The sequence below is a fragment of the Sorex fumeus genome, unplaced genomic scaffold (genome assembly GCF_029834395.1).
Source record: "Sorex fumeus unplaced genomic scaffold, SorFum_2.1 ptg000044l, whole genome shotgun sequence".
NCBI classification, from domain to species: domain Eukaryota; kingdom Metazoa; phylum Chordata; class Mammalia; order Eulipotyphla; family Soricidae; genus Sorex; species Sorex fumeus.
This window is the reverse complement of record NW_026606101.1, coordinates 75,260,160-75,271,545: the sequence shown is the minus strand read 5'-3', so window position 1 is coordinate 75,271,545 and position 11,386 is coordinate 75,260,160. Positions and strand designations below refer to the sequence as shown.

The 11,386-nt window shown below is 47.5% G+C and overlaps 1 protein-coding gene across 1 annotated transcript; it reads left to right on the top strand.

The window, feature by feature from the left end:
* Positions 1 to 5,078: 5,078 nt before the first annotated feature.
* Positions 5,079 to 5,968, top strand: LOC130030628 (2-oxoglutarate and iron-dependent oxygenase JMJD4-like). The gene is made up of 2 exons (XM_056121971.1): positions 5,079 to 5,220; positions 5,602 to 5,968. The coding sequence occupies exons 1-2, from the start codon at positions 5,080 to 5,082 to the stop codon at positions 5,902 to 5,904; spliced, it is 444 nt and encodes a 147-aa protein (XP_055977946.1). The 5' UTR covers position 5,079; the 3' UTR covers positions 5,905 to 5,968.
* The last annotated feature ends 5,418 nt before the right edge of the window (positions 5,969 to 11,386 follow it).

Here is an 11,386-nt window from a genome sequence, read left to right as displayed (position 1 = left end):
ATGAGCACTGAAGCAAGAGCTGCTTGTGACAGCTTAAGCTGTTTGCACACCAAAAACTAACACAGTACTTAGGATCCAATTTAAGCATGTGATAAAAATGAAAGGTAAAGCAAATTTGCACACCCAAGTGAGCACCAAGGTAACACAAGCAGGTGTGAGTTAGTATGCCTAGGTCTGAGAAGCTTAGCCAAGTATTCCTGTTTCCTACGCAAAGAATAAAGTGCCATGGTCTGAGCGTGTGTGTGCAAGTAGGGGTATGTGTGGTGGGGGGGGTGCACATGCAAGAGATAGTAGACAGACATTTGGCTGTGAATTTTGCATCTGCCAGTTACTTCCATAGAACATGACTGATTAAAGGGAAGCTTCAGTGAATGTGCTCACATGGATGGGAGTCCACAGGCATGTGAATGAACACTCATGCCTGTGTCTGCTCTAAGGATCAGGATTAGGAAATAAAGCAAAGAAAACTTATGATTTGTAAATCATGTCTGTGACACAAAATTATGGAACAGAAATATGCAAAATACAGGTACACAAGAAATATGGAACATACAGGCATAACAAGAAATACAAAACATACAGGTAAAACAAGAAATAGGGTGCATAGAGAATATAAGAAAATGGTTAGCACTACATGTTAAGCAATGGCTTACTTAAGTCAAAGCCAAAGCATGAAAACCACAACACATGTGAGAATAAGTAATAATTTGAACCTTGTTTTCAGCAGCTGGTTGGAAATAGGTGCTTTCTGCAAATGCATCTTATATGAGCAATGAATTATCGAGACCATCTGTGTTCGCCTGTATCCTGTGATCCCAGTTTCAGTGAGTTTTTTAAACATCAGTAACCACAATCTTAACATCCCCACGTAACCATTGTAACATTAATCTAACGTAACCACACCAATGTTCAGAAACAGCAAGTCATGATCATTTCAGCCACGATGTAAAACCTAACAGCAAAAGAAGCAGCACCATGAAGCACACACAAACACATCGCATAAATATGTGGGAACAGCACAGGGGCAATAGCACAAACAAACACTACCGAAGGAAAATAAGTTAATTAATAAAAAGATCAGGCGCAGGTCTTTTATTAGTCTCCTCGAAACACACCCAGTGATGGTGAATGGGTGGTCCCTGCTCGGGTGAGAGAACACAGCCAAACTGTAATGAAAACTTAAAACACCCGACACCATCTAGTGGTGGTGAAAGACACACTGCAACAGCACCCCAACCACACAAAGTCCAACTTCTACAGGAAGTCCAGAGTACAAGTCAATGACCAACATCATAAAAGATGTGCAAATGTCCACGAGGCAGTCCTGAGTAAGAATAGGAACCCAGCTAACACTCCTCCATTCACTCACCAGGGGCATTCCTGAGTTACTACTGGAATGCCAAATAGAGCAACATGGACTGAAATGTCCATCCACAGACCACAGACTTGACCATACACACATAACTTGCAGTAGTCTACCCAAAGTGTCTGGTTTCACTCAAAGCTGAAAAAAGGCACAGATAAACTGAAAAAAGAAAGAAAGGCCTCCCAAGTGTTCGTACTCACAGTAAATACTCTGACACAAATTAATTACATGCCTAGAATGTCATCATAAATGCACCTTCTTCAGGATCGATGGATGCCCTGAAAACATGGGCCTCCCGCGCACCCCACTTCATTTCCCCTCCCTCACTGGGACTTCCTCTCTGGTCCACTTCTAAGGCAGTAAAATGGAGAAAACTTCAAAGACACATATTGAAATAACCAATCCATAGACGAATCATCCTTCAGGATGAATGCAGTAGCAGACAATCCAAAACACTGACACTGCTGCAATTACTAATACAGTCTCAGTAGAGAATAAAAGCACACTTGGATAATACATGGAAACAGTATAGCATGCCACATAAGCAGGGGTGTCAAATCCATACAAGAATGCCACTAGTCTGGACTCCCCAAAAGAAACTCAAGGACTCACTTTGCATCCATGTGAAAGTGGAAATCCATCAGAAATACTGCATATATTTTGCATATCTATTGCATATCTATTGCAATATATGTATATTGCAACATAGTACATATGTTGACAGTGGTCTTTCAAAGGGTGCTTGTCATGGAGTTTCTGAGTCCTGAAAAGCTCTTCGGGACTCACTGTCATAAAATACAGATGGTGCTTCCCAGGAAACTCCTTGTGGAAAAAGATGACCAATTTTCAATGCAAGTACAGCTGTGCTACACGTAGATGACAGCATGCAATCCCTGAAACTTCCGGTGCCCAAACACAGGAAATAAAGCAATGGCGATCATACCCAGAGGGTGAGCTCTGCAGGCTTGTACATGCCAGCAAATGTAGGATAACAATGGCACAGGGAGCTTGGGTTTATTGGTTACACCCATCACAGTGCTCCAGAGTCACTCCCATTCCTCTGAATTTATCTGTAAACTTTTCTCTGTGCTCTCCTCCCCAATCAGCTAATCACCTTTTCTCCCTAATCAGATTCTGTTAGCTTATAAGATCAGATCCTTCTAAGAACACAGAATTTGTAGGTTAAGTTACATCTTAAAGCAATGTCCTTTCTGTATGGACACAGGAAGACAGTTAATGTTATGCTTTTGTAACTTGGGAGTTGATTGACTCCGAATAATATTTACACCTGGGCATCTGCTTTCATGACACAGTTGCCCTTAGTTCCTAGCACCTCAAAGCAGGGTCCCGACAAGGGACTGAATGGACCCAGGGCAAGCTGTAAGCTACCCTGGCATCGAAATGAGCCAGGCCAAAGTGCCACAATACTCAACTATAAGTTGAGGGCATTATCATGGACAAATGCTGCCATAACGATGAGACTAGGACCCTGCTGGGGCTAGGAAGAATGCAGTCTGAGAAGGAATTCCCCCTTCAACACTCCATGATCTTTCAGGGGCTGGAGGGATAGCACAGCCGGTAGGGCATTTGCCTTGTACACGGCCGACCTGGGTTCGATTCCCAGCATCCCATATGGTCCCCTGAGTACTTCCAGGAGTAATTCCTGAGTGCATGAGTCAAGGGTAACCCCTATGCATCACCGGGTGTGACCCAAAAAGCAAAAACAAACAAAAAAAACACAAAAACCACTCCATGATCTTTCAGAACTGCTCCCCTGAGACATGTATGCTAGGGAAGGGCAGTGATGGTCTAATAGTAACACGGGTTACTATGCTAAAGGGGAGTAAGAGGCCTGCAGGAGTCCTACCTCTGAAGCCTAGGTGCTCTGACCTCATCTTCTGGAGCCCACCCACAGCTCCCAGTGGACCCTGGTGACAGAAGCACACACAGAGTGAATCAGGTGAGGCACGTTTCTGGTGCACTCAAGGGTACCTGGCCCTGGGGAGGGAAGTTGGGGACAGTGGCAGTGAGAAGCGTAGTTGGGAGAAGGGATGGGTGTGTGGACATTAGGATCTTGGGACTGGAAAATCCAATCATCAACAACTTTGTAACGTGTATCCCACTGTGATCCAATTCAAAACGTAAGAAGAAGAGCTTTATTGAAAACAATCAAAAGGGGAATGCCCTGCCACAGAGGCAGGGTGGGATGGGGGAGGGGGGGGAGAGGGGCAGGGTGGGAGGGATTCCGGGATCAGTGGGGGTGGAGAATGGGCACTGGTGGAGGGATGGGTACTCCATCATTGTATAACTGAAACCCAAGCACAAAAATTTGTAAATCTACAACTATACCTTATGGTGTTTCACTAATAAAAATCTTAAAAAAAAAAAAAAAGTCAGGGACAGCTCCCGGGCAGTGGTGAGGCTGGCAGGGCCTCCCTGGGCGATGAATGGGGGGGGTGGGTGTCTGGGAACTCTGCTCCAGCCCCGTGGCCCAGCCACGACCCGCCCCATCCCGAGTGCCTGGCCTGAGCAGTACCGGCCACTGTTCCGGCAGCACCAACACCGCTCACCTGAGGGACGCAGTGCAGCAGCCGCCAGGTTCCCAGGGGCACCCAGAGCAGGTGGCCAAGGGCCTAAGGCTCAGGACCCCAGGCGCTGGTAGACAAGCTCCACACACACACAGTGACCTGAATGCGCTGGACATACCCACGTGGGGTGGGGCCTCCCAGGCCATGGGGCGCCAAGTCAAAACCGCAGGAGACTCTCAGGTGTGCAGCAGCGGCTCCCCTTGAGCGCCCGCCCCTCCCCGCTCCACTCCCTCAGGCAGCTCCCCGGCAAGACCCCATGAGGCCCCACGAGGCTCACACGGGGGACCTCGCCACGAGGCGCGGCTTGAGTGGTCACATCCCCGGAGGCCCACAGGTGAAGCCACGCCCACTGGTGGCTCACCGGTGAGGCCACGCCCCCAGTAGGTCACAGGTGATTCCACGCCCCCAGGCAGCTCACAGGCTTCACGAGGCTCACGGGGGCCACGCCCCCACGAGTCTCACAGGGAGGCCACGCCCACTGGCAACTCAAAGGTGAGGCCACGCCCCCAGTAGTTCACAGGTGAGGCAATGCCCCCAGGCAGCTCCTGGGCCGCTCGAGAGGCTCACAGGGAGACCATGCGCAGTGCTGGCTCAAAGGTGAGGCCACGCCCCCGTACTCCCAGGTCCCCAGGCAGCGGCAATGGGGTCCACCCCCAGGAGGCACACTGGACTCTAGTCCCGTGCCCCCCCCCCCCACCCCCGTGAGCCTCATGAGTCCCGGGAGCTACCTGGGGGCGTGGCCTCACCTGCGACCTACTGGGGGTGTGAGCTCTCTCTGGGAGTGTCTGTGAGCAGAAAGCCTAGGCTGTCCCCGCCTCAGTCAGGTGTTCCTGTTGGCCTTCCTGGCAGTCCCTGCGTACCTTTACAGCAAGAGGGCAGGACTTGCCCTTCCCAACCCTCCCAGTGAGCATTCTCGTTTCTCCCTCCCCTCGTGGCTTCCCTGTGTGACTGTTGCAGGCCTGTAGGGATCTGCTGTGCACTCATATTGTCCATATTGTCCCTGTAGCCCTGTCCCTCCCCTGGGACACCCCTTGTCCAGCTAAGAAAGCCCAAGAGAAATGAGGGGTGGGGTGGGCAGTGTTTGCAGAGAGTAGCCTATGTGCCTTCCGCTTCCTGTAGGAAGACATGATCTCCATTAATCACAACTGGGTCAATGGCTGCAACTTGGGCCACATGTGGCTCTTCCTGCAGCAGGAACTCCTTGCAGTGCAGCAGGAAGTCATCGAGTGGAAGGAGAGCATGCCCGACTGGCACCACCACTGCCAGGTATTGGTGTGTGCCAGCGCCAGATACTGGTGAGCCAGGGATTTCCTGGGGCTCTGGAAGGAGCCGAAAGGGGGCATGCTGGGGTGTACTGGGGACTTCAGTGGAGGCTGTGGGGTGTACTGGGGACTTCAGTGGAGGCTGTGGGTGTGTGGTGACTGCTAGGCTGCCGTGCCATCTTGGGGCATAGCTCACAGTGCAGAGCTGTGGTCTCAGGGATGTGGTGGTCTCCAGGTCCATCTCTGCAAAGGACGTTCCCCTTCTGGTCACTGTCTGGACCACACTGCATCTCGGGTCTTTCATCGCCCATGTTCTGCCCAGTCAGAGGATGCTGCCTGATGTGTGGTTGTGTGGGAGCTCACGAGTCTCTCCTTTTTGACCCAGGTCATTATGAGGTCCTGTATTGGGATCAATTTTGAAGAATTTTACCACTTCCTCGAGGTCATTGCCAAAAGGAGGCTCAATAGCCTAACCAAGGGAATGGACCCTGGCGAGGCTGAGCACAGTGAGGACACTGGGGTGGGCCTCCAGCAGGCTGCTTTCAACATCAGCCGCATTGCTGAGGTTCTGGCTTCTGTGGTGACTCACCCCGACTTCCAGAGAGTGGACACCAGCGCATTCTCACCACAGCCAGAGCAGCTTCTGCAGCAGCTGGAACAGGCTGTGGCCAGCACCGCATCCCTGTAGTGACTGCCATGGGGACTGGAGATGGCGTTTGGGGGCAACAGTGTGGATGGCGGCACAGGGCTCTGCTCTCAGCCCCACCCTCCCTGGTGGTGTGGAACACCTCTCTGCTGTGCCTTTGGCCTTGGCATCCCAGGTACAACTCATGCATATGATGGCTCAGACTCTCCTGGCTGTCCGTCTGTGTCCCTGTGTCCCAGAGCCTGTTTGGGGTACAGATTCCTGTTGATGGTGTGTTGAATGTGGGGTGTCGTGGTGAGTTGGCCCTGCTGCAGGGAGGCCTCTTACCAGGACTCAGAAGTGGGCGCGCATGCACCCCGGGATTTCCTGGCATTGTGGGCATGCTGGAGATCCTTGTTCATGGGATAGAGTCAGATCTCAGAGAGCCACACCCGTCCGTCACCCTAAACTCTTTTTTGTTGTTGTTGGGTTTGGTTTTGGGCCATCTGATAGTGCTCAGGACTGACTCCTGTCTCTGCACTCAGGGATTACCCATAGTGAGCTTAGGGGACCATATGGGATACCAGGGATATAATCCAGATTGGCGGTGTGCAAGGCAAGTGCCCTGTCCACTGTACAACCGCTTTGGCCCCCGTAACCTTAAACCCTGAGTCACGTACCTTTTCCCCAAATCAGAAATAAACAAGAAAAGAAATGTTGTGTAGGTTCCTGGGAGCTTTCAAACTAGGGTATCAGACATATAAAAGCATCTTTGGGGGAACAGAGAAGAAAAGTCTCTGCTCACAGGGAACTGTCCCTCCAGCAGGGAGCATTGTCCTCCTTGTACCTGGGCTGGCCAGTCTGCTGTCGCCAAACTTCCCAGGGAAGCCCAAGTCTCAGGGTCCCACAGAAGCCAGGGATACCTGTCACCCAGCCGGACACCATGCCCTGCTTTGCCTGAAAAATCATGGGGAAAAATTTATAAAGGTCATTTGACTGGAATCTGTATTTTCTTCCTTTGCTTTCTTTCACAAGAAAATGTAGATTCTTGGTTCTCTGGCAAAGAAACGTTTGGTTTCAGATATTCCTCTAGTTAAATATAAAGGCATTGCTCAAAATGTCAAAAGCTTGGTTTTGTACTGTCTGTTTGTATAAATGCTTGTCAGTTGAATAAAAAATAATTTCTGGAAATTGTGTGTTTTTGACAGAGAACACGATTGACTTGAAGATGACACTTTTTCTTTTAGACTTAAACATATTTAACAGTTGTTGTTCTGTGAGAAAAGATGGAGAATTACAGATGTCATTCCAGAAAAAAGGCAGGGGGATGAACTTTGAGTGTGTTGTCATTTCTTTCTGTTTTAATTGTATCCCAGGCTTATCCATCTCTTCCAAGAGCAGCCGAACCTGAACATTCAGGACTAGAGTGATTGCTCTAAAGCCAGGAGGCGTCTCAGATAACTCTTCCTTAATGAACAAGTCACACACTGAATCACTTCAGTCTTAGAGGTGATGTGTGATGTTCATCATTTAAAATTAAGTGGTAATATGTGCTTTTTTCTTAGCTGTAAAATTCAGTGTGGCTTTTTTTCTTAGCTGTAAAATGCAGAGAAAATTCTTAAGAGAAACGGGTCTGGGGAGAGATGGAGACGTCAACAGCGCCATCTCGTGGCGTTTTACCGGAACTCCGCGACCCGAATTTTCCCACGCTTCAGCTTTCCAGCCCTTTTCTTTGATTCCCTGTGAAGTATAGGGTCATTACAGATCAAGCAAACTGCTGGGGCCTATGCGGCGGGAGCAGAGAGGTTGGGGCTCTTGACTTGCATTCATAGGACCCGGGTCCATTCATAGCTCCCCACAGGGTTCTCCAGTCATGCCGGAGTGATTTCTGAGTCATGTCTGAGTGATTTCAAGTTAGGTCTAGGGTCATTAAGAATCAAGCACATAGTTTGGGCCTAGGCAGCAGGAGCAGAGAGGCTAGTTAGTGCCCATGCCAGCAGTCACAGGACCCTGGTTCTTTCTCTGACTCTCCATACAGCCCCACCATCATGCCGAAGTGATTCCTGAGTCAGAGCCAAGAGAACCCCTGAGTGAAAGGAACTGGGGGTGGGTTAAGAAGAATTTTACCTAACACACAAATAATGAGCCCAAGACAAATGAGGGGGGCAGGGGTCTGAGCTGGGTCTGGGAAGAGCAAGGAAGGGTTATTTTCCTTTTATTTTTTGTTCTCTTAGCTCTAAGCAAGAAAAGTTCTGAAGGCACTGGTGAGATAGCACAGAGGGTAGGGTGTTTGCCTTGCACGCAGCCAATCCATGTTTGATTCCCTGCATCCCATTGGGTCCCCTGAGCACCGCCAGGAGTGATTCCTGCGTGAAAAGCCAGGAGTGAGCCCTGAGCACGCCGGGTGTGACCCACAAAAGAAAATATATATATATATATATATATATATATATATATATATATATATATAATGAAGACTTGCCTTGCTTGTGGCGTGTGAGATTCAATTCCAGGCATTCCTCATGGTCTCTAGAACCTCACGGGCACACACCGAATGCCCAAATAAAATTTAAAATCCTCAGTAGAACGGTTGTATGTAGAATTTCCAGGGAGGGAGATTGGCTGCCAAGTCTCTTTATGATCATGTTCAATAAAGTTCTTCCCAACGCACCCCCAGTGCCTCTGACGGCCGGTACCTTCACCCCCAAACTTACGTCTAGAGATGTTGAAATTCAAACTGGCTCCTGCTGTTCTCCTCCATGGAGAACAGAGGATATTGGGACTTTTCATTGGTATAGGAATCCCAAAGTTCTGTCCAGGAGGGTGGAAGATACACTGTCAGAAATGTGGGGTGCTGGGGGGTGGGATGAAAGGGCCGGAGACCTGTAAGGAAGGATCGGTTTGAAGAGATCATACTGCAGGAAGGCACAGTCGTGTTCTGTGCTCACGTCTCAGGCACCGTAGAATTGCCATGAGCCCCTCCAAGAAATTCTTGCAGCCACCTGGAGCCCAACTCCCAAAATCAAGAAGCCAGAGCCACTTGGCCCGTCAACGCTATAGGCTATGCAGTGGGATGAGGATCCGGCTTCTCTGTACAGAAACTAATATTTTTTTTTCTTTTTCCTGAAGAAATGCTGAGGATCCTGGGGAGCTATAGCGAGTTCTGGAGAGTGATTAGGACCAGGGGTGACATTTCCTAGAGAAACGTCCCCAGCGAGGGACAGAGGCGCCCCACAGCGCCCTCTTGAGGTGCATTGGCGGAGGAGCCTTGGCCTGACTTTCCTGCCTAAAGATTTCCAGCCCTTGGGTTCGCTTCCGTGGGAACCTGCGGGTCACTAACCCTAACCCTAACCCTAATCCCTAATCCCTAACCCTAACCATAACCCTAACCATAACCCCTAACCCTAACCCTAACCCCTAACCCTAACCCCTCTCCCTCACCCTCACCCTCATCCTCACTCTAACCCCTAACCCCTCACCCTCACCCTCACCCTAGTCCCTAACCCCTCACCCTCCCTCACCCTCACCCCGACCTTGACCCCTGAACCCTAACCCTGACCCTCGACCCCTGACCCTGACCCTGACCCTCGAACTCCGAATTGCATGTTGTATTGATGAGTAAATACTGATTTCATCCAGAAGAAAAAAGAAATTGTAAATCATCTGATCCATCTATTTTTATGCAAGAGATATTCATCAACTGTAGCTCCTTATCACTAGTTTTCTATTATGTCCTTTCATTTTGCTTGCTAATGTAAACCAGAAATAAAAACGTTCATTTTAGTCTTTTATGTCACACACAAAAAAAAAGCATACTGGCAAAATTTTAAAGCTAATTAAATTTTTTTCTTATAAGAACTCTAATCCATTTGGGCCAGTTAATCAGGAGCATGGATTTTGATTTGCAGATTCATGCTGTTATAAATTGAGATATTCTGTGCAATTTTTTATGAAGGAGCAAAAGAAGGCCTCATTAAATTTCAAAGGTCTGTCTTGTGTCCGACCATCAATGTGCTATTATTATACTTAATGCCTCATTTCTCATGAGGGTAATCTTTTTTTTTCAAATCCCCTGTCACTTTCCAAATCATAACTTTTTAGGATCTACCAATCAAAGGAAATTTTCATTCTTTGAGCCTCTCAGCTGTACTCTTAGTAACCATGGAAACCAAGCCAAACTGTTGCCAAGACAACCTTTCGAAAGCCACGATTTCACTATTGCTATCAGTGTTTCACAGGATTAATAAATTCATTGGAAATGTAAATAATGTGGGATTTATATATGATTTGTGGATTTGCATATTGTTTTGATTCTTCATTTTAATAACTTGCTTATTGTTGAATTAATGATTCAAGGATGCAAAACAAAGCACACTCTTGCGACAACATTCACAGTGTTTGAATGTGTAAAATGAGAATTAATTTGACCTCGATGTTTATAATGTTGTGCTTTCGAGACACAAAGCTTCCAATTAGTTGTCTACCCCGTCTCCAAATACTCACAGAACTTGGTTCTTTAATATTATGTGTCACAATTTTGCAAATGCTATTATTTATCTTCAATTTGCATAATCAAACCATGGAGAAAACTGAGAAAATGTTTATGAATATACCAGAGAAGCTAAATTATGGAAGCTTTGAAATCAAAAAAGCAATTTTCAGTCTTCTTGCATATGACTTGTGATTAAAGAAAGCATGAGTTACTAAATGCTCACTTTAATATGACTTAATATTATTTAATTATTATTATTATCTTATTATCTTTCCTTTAGAGAACCTGGCAGGCTACAAAAAGTATCCTGTCCGCACGGCAGAGTCTGGCAAACTTCCCGTGTCATACTCAATATGCCAAATACCAGTAACAATGATGGGTCTCATCCTCCTAATCCTGAAAGAGTACTGAAATAGATCTTTTAAAATCTCAGGGATATATAGAAGGAGACGTTACTGATGCCTGCTCGAGACAATCGACGAACAACAGGATGATCGTGATCGTGATTATTTAATTTAATGTTAGGAGAATAACACTATAGCACTGTCCTCCCGTTGTTCATTGATTTTCTCAAGAAGGCACCAGTAACGTCTCCATTGTGAGACTTGTTACTGTTTTTGGCATATCAAAGATGTCACGGGTACCTTGCCAGGCTTTGCCGTTGAGGGCAGAATACTCTTGGTAGCTTGCCAGGCTCTCCAAGGGGGGCGGAGGAATCAAACTCAGGTCGGCCAAGTTGTCCGCATGCAAGGCAAATGCCCTACCCGCTGTTGCTGTATTTTCTATACTAGGGATTGAGCCCAGGGACTCACACATGAAGGCAAACATTGTGTTGCTGTGTTCCATTCAAGACCTAGCATCGTATTTTAGAATAATCCAATAGACTTTCTATGTTTAGAATATTTATTTATTTAAAAATAATTTAAAATTATTTACTTATTTTTTGGTTTTGGGGATATACCCAACAATGCTCAGGAGATGCTCCTGGCTCTGCACTCAGGAATTACACCTGGCAGTGCTCAGGGGACCATATGGGATGCTGGGGATTGGACA

Coding starts and splice junctions, on each gene's coding strand:
- LOC130030628 (XM_056121971.1), top strand. CDS start 5,080: ATGATCTCCATTAATCACAACTGGGTCAATGGCTGCAACTTGGGCCAC. Junction 5,221..5,601: donor ACTGGCACCACCACTGCCAG/GTATTGGTGTGT, acceptor TTTTTGACCCAG/GTCATTATGAGGTCCTGTAT.